General features: G+C 39.1%; 1 protein-coding gene across 1 annotated transcript; it reads right to left on the reverse strand.

Annotated features, from left to right (window-relative positions):
• Window positions 1-4,716: 4,716 nt before the first annotated feature.
• On the reverse strand, window positions 4,717-7,469 carry LOC6584336. The gene is made up of 2 exons (XM_044011551.1): window positions 7,435-7,469; window positions 4,717-5,408 (listed from the first exon to the last, which is right to left on the reverse strand). The coding sequence occupies exon 2, from the start codon at window positions 5,406-5,408 to the stop codon at window positions 5,157-5,159; it is 252 nt and encodes an 83-aa protein (XP_043867486.1). The 5' UTR covers window positions 7,435-7,469; the 3' UTR covers window positions 4,717-5,156.
• Window positions 7,470-9,990: the final 2,521 nt, after the last annotated feature.

Here is a 9,990-nt window from a genome sequence, read left to right on the forward strand (position 1 = left end):
TGCTGCTTCAACGTGTTTTATCACGTTTTAAAAGCAGTTTTTAAAAATTAAAAGCACGTCCTAAGTCCACATTTGGTCCACACAGATGCTGCCTCCACTGCTGCTGCTGCTGCTCCCCCACCAAAAAAAAAAAAAGTCGAGAAGAAGAAGCACAAAAAAGTAACCCAAGCCAAATTGACATACAACCCACAACTGACCGCTAAGTGCGCCGCTATCTTGACGAAACAATTGAAGCGAATTTCCAAATTGGAAATTTTTTATTTTATTTTAAATTTATTTATTTAGAGGTTTGAGTTGTTATAAAATGAAAACTAACTTCAAGTTTGAAATTGGAAGTAAAATTATATGAAAAGTTGTTAAGTTGATATATGATGTAAGAAAGAGAGGAACAGAGAGAGAGTAAAAAAGAAGGAAGGAGGGGCAGATTAAAGAAAGACACAGAGAGAGCTAAAGAGCTATATATGGAGAGAAGGTTGAAGAAAAGGAGAGAGAGAGAGTCAGAGACAAAGACAGAAAGAGAGACACAGAGTGAGTGAGAGAGAGAGAGAGAGAGAGAGAGAGAGAGAGAGAGAGAAAGAGAGACAGACAGAAGGAGAGAATGAAAGCGAGAGAGACAGACAGAAAGGAGACAGAGAGAGAGAGAGAGAGAGAGAGAGAGGGAGAAGGATCATGATAGAGAATGAGATAGAGAGAGGGAGATCAAGTGGAAAAGAGGGAGAAAGAAAGAGTTATGGAGTGAGGAGGTTATGAAAAGCAGTGAAAGTGTAGTTGATGAAAGTTCTTTTTAGAGAATTCGTAAATATGTAATAAATATCTAGAGAGAATGGAAAAGCGAGACAGAGTGAAAGAGAGATAGAGAGGGCAAGGAAAAGTCAGGCAGCAAGAATAAAACTAAAAGAAACAAATTATATGAAGGAAGATTAGGGAAGAGAAGGAAGAGAACTAGAGAGAGAGAGAGAGAGAGAGAGAGAGAGAGAGGGGAGCGAGAGAGAGAGGGTGCGAAACAATAATCGAAAAGCATATTTGGCAAGCTTAAGTAATTACTTAATTACTTAAGTAATACTTCCCACCTTATTTCACTTTGTTTTGATGTCAGCTAAGTTATCGCAAAGAACCATGAAATTCGCAGAGAGAGGCGATACTCTAGCTAGCAGCGATCGTTCCTAGACTCTTACTTATCTATGATATATGTTTATCCATCAGATTTTTAGCTTGCATTACATGCAGTTTTAAATATTTTGATACTCAAATATATTATGCGAAGCTCTAGATGTCGTGGGCGAGAGAGTGGGCGTGGCTAGCAAAGTGCGCTGCAGTTGTTGCTGTCGCAAATGCCTTTTGCGGCTGGCATAAATTTCAGTGCTAATCATAGAGATGCGACAACAGCAGCAGGCAGTAGCAGCAACAGCAACAACAACAACAACAACAACAACAACAACAACAACAACAACAAAAACAACAACAACGAGCTGGTCTACAACGAGGAGCACTTATCCAACGCATGGCCATAAAAAGTGCGCTAATGTTAACCCGTTGCTGTCGTTTGAATTACAACATTCAGTAGAGCAGGACCGCAGCTGCCAAAGGAGAGCGAGAGAGAGGGAGCGAGAGTGGGCGGGGCTGCGGGTGCGCCCACTGTCGTCCGTGCAGCATCTTTACATATGCAGGCGACAATGTCTCAGCCTAAAAGTAGGCAGCTTTACGTAGCTCGCATGATAATTTAATTACAGCTGCGGGATTGCGAGGGCGGTCGGTTGGTTGTCGGTGGTTGGCGGCTATGCGAAGCAGCATCAATCTCTGGCTTAGGCAAGACAATCTGCCCATATAGCACACCTATACATATCCACATTATCCTTGGCACCTTAGCGAGCCAAAGTGCCAGATACAAGGCAGTTGGCGTCGTCTCATTACCAACCTCGGGTATATGCGACTTGCAGTTGTAGTTATCTTGCGCCAACTGCATGGTAAAGTTGCCAGGCACTTTAACTACATGGCAAGGATTATACATGGATCCTAAAAAATAGTTAACATGCACTTTGACTGCATGGCAAATAAATATAATGAGGAACACATTGGCAAAGTGCTTGGTGAAAGTTGTCAGGCACTTTAACTGCATGGCAAATATATACATGAGAATGCCATCTTAGATATTCGCTTACATAACTAGCTATATACAGTATTTACCAGGCACAAATATTCATGTTAATTTCCGTCTACCATAAATTTCCATAGAAGTCTGAAGTTTTATTTGATCAACATTTTGTCTATGCTTAGCTCGCTTGGCAAAACTTAACAAGCAGTTTAACTGCATTGTAAGCATATGAAATGAGAATGAACATGGGCAATAGCTTGAATAGAATTGAATAAAATATACCATATATTAACAAAATATATAAGATTAGTATACACTATTTAAAATGAAAGCACAAAAACGAGCTGCATATTTGCCAGGCACTTATGCTCATGTTAAGTGTTATCTACTAGAAATTCGATTGGAAATATACATTTATACAAAAGAATTGCTACTTATGCTTAACATGCTTGTAAACATTTACCATGCACCTTAAGATCCTGGTAAAATGTGCAATGCAAATGAGCATTTTATAAGCCCAAATATATTTTATATATCTTTGTATATCTAGAGTATCCAGAACTTGACTTCGACATATACAAAGACGTTGTAAATGACTGATTCGCATGTTAAATTGCATGTTAAGTTACCATTCAGATGTGCCTTGCTCACTGGCATATGGCAAATGCTTGAGAGAGTTCAGGGGATCAATAAAACACCCGATCTCTTATCCATCCCCATTTACAGGGTATAATTATATATTAAATTAAGCCATTTGCATGCGCGTATTTTCGGGGCAGAGGAGCTCTGCCGAGGGCCACAGCGCTGTCGCTTTTCAACCCGGTCGTGTTGTAGATTATTAAAAATTATGTCTCACAGTAGGACATGCAATGCGCTGGCAACTGTTGCCCCGCTGCCCCGCACACCCCCTCTCCTATCACAGCTCCAGTCACATAGGTCACATTAATGTGCTACTCAGTCAGCGTTGCGATAAGCAGCAGCAGCAGCAGCAGCAGCAGCAGTTGTAAAAGTGGTAAAAAATTTTCTATTTTCTGGTTTTATTTTTTTGGAACATTTATTATTGTTGCTTCTGCTGTTGCTGCTGCTGTTGCAGTTGTTGCTGTTGTGTTGCAGAAGCAAATCCACGCAAAAATTATATTTTGACGTTTGTCAGTGGCTGGGGTCAGGTGGGTGGGCCAGCAGGAGCAGGAGCAGGAGCAACAAGATGTGACCGAAGCGAAAAAAATAAAAATAAATAGAATAAAGTTTAGGCCTCATCCCAAAAAAGCGTTGCAAAATTCACTTTGGGGACCATGGAGGGGGTTAAGGGTATGTGCGGGAGTGGAGAGGAGAGAGGGATAGCGAGAGACTTAAGATAGAGATAGGGAGATAGGGGAAATGATAGAGGAGAAAGAAGAAAGGGGGAAGACTGGAGAGTGGGGATAGGGAATGGGAGAGGAGGAAAGGAGAGAGGAGTGCTGAGACGAGTGATAAGAGAGGAGTGTGGAGAGGGCAAGTAGGGCAGAGATGAGTGGGGGAGGGAATGGAGGTAAGGGTGGGATGAGAGGACAAGTGGAGAAAGTAGAAGAGATAGTTGAGAAGAGAGAGGCCAAAGGGAACAGTGGAGTATGGAGAGTGGAGAATGGAGAGGGAGAAGGAAGAGGGAAGAATGAAGAATGAAGAAGATTGAAGAGTGAATAGAATGAAAGTGAGCGGAGGAGAGTGAAGAATGAAAGAGAATCAAGAGTCTCCCCTCGTCAGAGATAGAGAGAGAGAGAGAAGAAGAAACAGAGAGTGAGTGACAGACAAATATAGAGAAAGAGGGACAAAGAAAGAGAAGATCAAAGTTTTACAAATAAAATGGAGGAGAAAAAGCGGAGAGAAAAGAGAAGATACCAGATAGAAGAAAAACAAAGCGGATGGAAGACACAAGATAAAAGATAGCAGACAAACGATAAAAGAGTTGATATATAAGATAGAAGGATAGTCGATAGTAGACATAAGACATAGGATAGGATAGCAGATAGCAGATTGGCAGCCCTGCATATGCGACAGCCCTGGCCCGCTTGTACCTTGGGGATGCTGCGCCTTAGATTTGTTTTACGAAATTTATATTCCAAATGTTGTGGCTGCATTTTTTTCCCCGTTTGTTCGCTTTGAGACGTGGCATAAGCCGCGCTGCTTAGTTTTTAAAACTTATTTTAATGTTGCCATTACCATGTGGTTGTTGCTGTTGTTGCTGTTGTTGCTGCTGCTGTTGCTGCTGAGAGGGGCCTTTTGTGAGTTGGGCAGCTGTTGTGCAGCTCGACAGCGACCCTTAATACATTTAAATTGCTCTCGGCGCCTGTGGTGTGGCAATCCTTTGTTAATGTAACGCCATGGTCGAAATGTGCAGCCGTTGCAGCAGGCCAAGGAGAGACAAAGGCCAGCAAGTGTATGCACGACTCTTGGGTCATCCTATAAATGGGCTATATATGGAAATAAGCGTAGAGTTATTTGGAATAGTTTTGACCAGCTAAGAATAGAAATGGGGAAGCTGCTGGTGTAGTTGAATGATCTTTTGATAGTACCCAACTTACCTTGGTACATCAATCAATCAATTCATTATGTAAACAATCGTTATTTCCCAATAAATCAATACAAGATTTGAAGACTGTTCAATAAACTTTGAATTTAATACTCCAATCATATTTTTCATATCATTTGCATAGAAACTTCAAATTTAGGTTCAAATCAAATATCGCATCAGCAGTCATAGAAGTACTTCCGTGTCATCGGGGGGCAGAGCATTTAGTGTGAATTGGATCGATGGAGTTGATCGATTCCTGATAGCTTTGACTTGAGGCTTGGGAGCCCATGTATAAATTACTTAATCGCAAGTGATCGAGAGCAGAATGAGAGCAGCGTGAGAGCGTGAGATATAGCTAGTTCTAATGCATATACCTCTATATATATATGCATGTATATGTGATTGTTTCTAACTGGAACTGGAATCAACAGAATTAACGAAAGTAACGGTAACGGTAACTGGCAACGGCCAACTAAACAAACAACAGCGAAATATAAAACTATAAATGGATATCTCCTAGCCGCTGCGCTTGAGCAGGCGCAACAGGCCCTGGCAGCGTTTCAGCCATTGCCGCGTATCCTGCAGCAGAAGACTCGGACTGCGGGCCATGTTGTGGGGCGGCATCGGCAGCATGGCTTCGTCCGGCATCAGCTGGGTGCCCTCGTAGGTCTCCACGACGGCCCGACGCTCGCGCGTTGCCGGCGAACGCACCGAACTCGATCCCGACGATCCCATGGGGCTCATGCGCTGCTCCTTCGCTTTATTCATCTGCAATGCGGAAAGTTAAATATCATCATAAGAAATCGGGTTAACAAATGGATAGCTCAATTCATATAAATATACAAGCTATTCATCTATTTTGAATAGTTTTGTCTATTCATCATTATCTATTTAGACGTATCTTCCATACAGCCATCTATCTCCCTGTCTCTCTTTTTCTCCTTCGCTATCTATCCATCTTTAAAATCGTTCTTCTTTTTTCCATTTTCCAGCTTTCGTACTCACCGTTATAAAATATAATAGAAAAGATTTATAAAAAAAAATATATATACTTTTCAGGAATTCACAATATCAGAAAAAAAAATTTGTTTTTGAAATTCGTTGAACTGTTTGCTAGACGTATAAAAATATAATGACAATTTTTGTTGAGCGATTGAGCTAAGGTAAACGAAAACGTCAACAGGCCTACTACGTTTTAGAATAATTCAAAATTAAGTGCTCAGAGTTTCTGTAGAGCTTAAAAAGCCTACTAAGTTTAAGAAAAATTCAAAGCTACAATAAGTCGCAACCGTTATAAAATATAATATAAAATGTTTATAAAATATATACTTTTCAGGAATTCACAAAATCAGGAAAATTTTATTTTTTTTTTGTAAATTCGTTGAACTGTTTGTTAGACGTATAAAAATATAATGATGATTTTTGTTGAACGATTGAGCTAAGGTAGACGAAAACATCAACAGGCCTACTCAGTTTTAAAATAATTCAAAGTGTTCAAATGTCAGACATTTTTGTAGAGCTTAACAGGCCTACTACGTATTAAAAAAAATTCAAAGCTCAGTGATAAATGGAAGCAAATTGTAGAGGGGATAGATGTAGAAGGGAAAGTTAGAAATATTTTTATCTCTTTGTACAGCCTTTCTTCTTGCTCTATGCTTTTATTTATTTATTAATATATATTTATCCATATTCTCTGTATTTTTCTCTCTCTATCCACCCATCTTTCTACTATATTCTATTTCTTTTGCTCTATCTACTATTAAACTTAGCTGCTCTAGCTAGTTATGTTTCCCTCTTTCCTTCTAAGCTTCCATCGATCTATGTTTTTTATCCCCATTGACAAATGAAAAAAGAAAATCTTTTCGTACTTACCATTATAAAATATAATAGAAAAGATTTATAAAAAATATATATACTTTTCAGGAATTCACAAAATCAGGAAAATTTTTTTTTGTAAATTCGTTGAACTGTTTGCTAGACGTATAAAAATATAATGACAAATTTTGTTGAGCAATTGAGCTTAGGTAGACGAAAACGTCAACTGGCCTACTAAGTTTTAGAATAATTCAAAACTAAGTGCTCAATGATAGTTTCTGTAGAGCTTAAAAAGCCTACTACGTTTAAGAAAAAGTCAAAGCTACAATAAGTCGCAAATGGAAGCAGAAGTGATGGTGAAGGTTTGCAATAGAGGAGAAAGATGTAGAGGTAGATCAGGGTAGAGCTAGAAATACTTTTATCTATTTGTTCAGCCGTACCTTCCTTACTTTTATCTTTGACTATCCCTCTCTATTCTCTCTCTCTGTCTCTCTCTCTCTCTCTCTCTCTCTCTATCATCCATCTTTTAATCCTTCCATCTTTCTATTATATTCTATTTCCTTATTTTTATCTATGCACTGTTATAATTAGCTGCTCTAGCTATTTATGTTTCTCTCCGTCCTTCTATAGTTCCATCTATTGATATTTCTTATTCAATAAGCCGCTCAGCCATTTATGTTTACCTCCAGCTTCCTATTTATCTTTCTCCCTCTCTTTCTCTCTTTCGCTCTTTATGTCTGCAGTAAACTATCCTTATACGCTTCCATCTATCTATGATGATTTTTTATAAGCTGTTTATCTCCTTCTAAAAAGGAAGGGAAAAAATTAAGCTTTAGCGAGCTTTACTTTTCTTCTCCATTAAATAAAAAAATAATAAATAAATAAAAACCATCCCTGTGATGATGGAAGCGCTTTCTAGGCAATACGTTTTATAAATTCCTTCATTTACCATTTATTTCTTTACAGTTTTCGTACTCACCGTTATAAAATATAATATAAAATCTTTATAAAAATATATACTTTTCAGGAATTCACAAAATCAGATTTTTTTTTTTTTAATTCGTTGAACTGTTTGCTAGACGTATAAAAATATAATGATGATTTTTGTTGAGCGATTGAGCTCAGGTAGACGAAAACGTCAACAGGCCTACTACGTTTTATAATAATTCAAAACTAAGTGTTTAAATGACATATCAATTTTTGTAAAGCTATAGAGCTTAACAGGTCTACTAAGAAATATTCAATGCTACAATAAGTGGCAAAATGAAGTAGAAGTGGTGGTAAAAGTAGAGGTAGAAGAAGGAAGAGCTAAAGGTAGTCTTGTGTATACATATATTCTGCCGTACCTTCCACTCATTTATTATTACCCTTGCCTTTCTTCTTGCTCTACAAGCATCTATCTCTCTGTCTCTCTTTTTCTCTCTACCCATCTCAAAATCCCTCTATCTGTTTAGCTTTCTAACCTTCCCTATTTTATCCATATACTACCAAAATTCCCTACTCTAACCATTTATATATATCTCCATCATCCTAGTCATCTCTCTCTCTCTCTCTCTCACCTCTCTCTGTCTTCATTAAATTATCCTTATATGCTTCTACCTAATAGGTAATACCTATCTACTTTTCTGGTTTAAAAAGCATTCTATCACTTCTTAGAAAGGGAGGAACAAATTTCAACTTTAACGATCTCTACTTTTCGTCTCCACCAAGTCGAAAAACCTCTATTCACTGTAAAACGTTTTAAAAGCGTTTTCTGGGTAATGCGTTCTAAAAATTCCTTGAAACCACACATCCATTAGTTTAACTTTTTGTACTCACCGTTATAAAATATAATATAAAATCTTTATAAAAAATATATACTTTTCAGGAATTCACAAAATCAAGAACTATTTTTTTTTTTGTAAATTCGTTGAACTGTTTGCTAAACGTATAAAAATATAATGACGATTTTTGTTGAGCAACTGAGCTCAGGTAGACGAAAATGTCAACAGGCCTACTAAGTTTTAAAATTATTGAAAGCTAAGTGTAAGTAGAAGTAGATGTAGAAGTAAAAGTAGGTGCAAAAGTATAAGTAGAAGTAGAAGTAGAGGTAGAGTAGAGAAGTAGGTATGGGCAGATGTAGAGGCCGAGGTAATGGTAAAGGTAAAGGCAAACGCTATGGAAATAGTTAACAATATTTTGAGGCGTTTTCTGACTCCCATTTTCGGCACAAAGATCATCTCGCTAATATTTGATGGAATGTGCAACCTTTTATACAAAAAACAAACGAAAATGCTCCGAGCTTGTTTGTGGAATACATTTAGATGCGCTTTTTTTTTGGTTGATTGGCTGTTGGTGTTGGTCAGGAGATAAACAGAGACGGATACGTTGAACGTTTCAGGCCCAGGTTGCCTTTAGTATTTCTCACATGGCAAAAAGTGCGTCCGGTGTGAAATGGAGCCCGGTCCGGGTGCGGGGCCGAGTCCAGATCTGGGCGCGGATTTGGGTACGTAACTGTAACTGGGTCTGGGTCCGGGTCCGGGTCCGGGTCCGGGTCCGGCCGATTTGTTGACACAGCGTTGCCGCAAAAACATTGGCGGGCCCCGGTTTAATGAAATGAAAAGCCAAACGCGCGACCGCGAAAATCAAACAACAATAAAAAATAAAGAGTATAACCGAGGGATAGCTGTGGGTGGTCTCTGTCTCGCTCGTACTCTTTCGCTCTCTCTCTCTCTCTCTCTCTCGCTTTCTCCTTCTCTCGCTGTGAACGCAGCTGCGGGAACCGTTGGCAAAACGCCGTGGCAGCATAAAAAATAGTAGTTAAACCCAATTTGTAATTTGTTTGGGCAAATCGCGCGAGTGGCGATAAAAGACAACAACAAGCGCAGCAACAACGACAACAAGCGCAGCAACAACAACAACAACGACAGCTAAACGCCGTCACAAAGCTAAAAACAGCCGCGGCAGTTGAATCCTTTTTCATACTAATACACATAGAAGTCAACACCTGTATCACTGTATGTGTGTGTGTGTGTGTGTATGTGTGTGTGTATCTCTCACTGTATTTGTGTGTGTATGTGTGCTGGCCGCGATGAGAAACGTGCCGATGCATAATCATTGAGGCCATTATCATTTATTTTACTCAAAGGCTGCTGTGTTGTTGTTGGTGTTGTTATTGTTGTTGTCCCGTTGCCACCTGCGCTGGAAAAATCAAAAGCACACGCACCAGCAACAACAACAACAGCAACAGCAACAGCAACAACCTTGGCTGTCGGTTGCTCCGTTAGCTAAACCATGAGCCACTAATGCAGCAGGTGATGCCAACCTCTCAGTTCCTACCCTTTTTACCTATATGTATGCTTGGGTGTGTGTGTGTGTGCTGGGGTGTATGTGCGCTGGTGTGTGTGTGTGTGTGTTTTGTCCTAAAGCACTGTTTGCTAAAACCTGAAATATTGAGCACGCTCAAAAGCATTTAGATGCATTTGATGCATGCAGTATTTTTTAAATACCACAACATAAATATAAACTCCTGATTTTTATAAATGTCTACCTCTTA

The sequence above is a fragment of the Drosophila mojavensis genome, unplaced genomic scaffold (genome assembly GCF_018153725.1).
Source record: "Drosophila mojavensis isolate 15081-1352.22 unplaced genomic scaffold, ASM1815372v1 contig_136, whole genome shotgun sequence".
NCBI classification, from domain to species: Eukaryota; Metazoa; Arthropoda; class Insecta; order Diptera; family Drosophilidae; genus Drosophila; species Drosophila mojavensis.

What these genes read in the sequence shown, in the direction of transcription:
- LOC6584336 (XM_044011551.1), bottom strand. Translation starts at nt 5,408, where the DNA reads ATGAATAAAGCGAAGGAGCAGCGCATGAGCCCCATGGGATCGTCGGGA.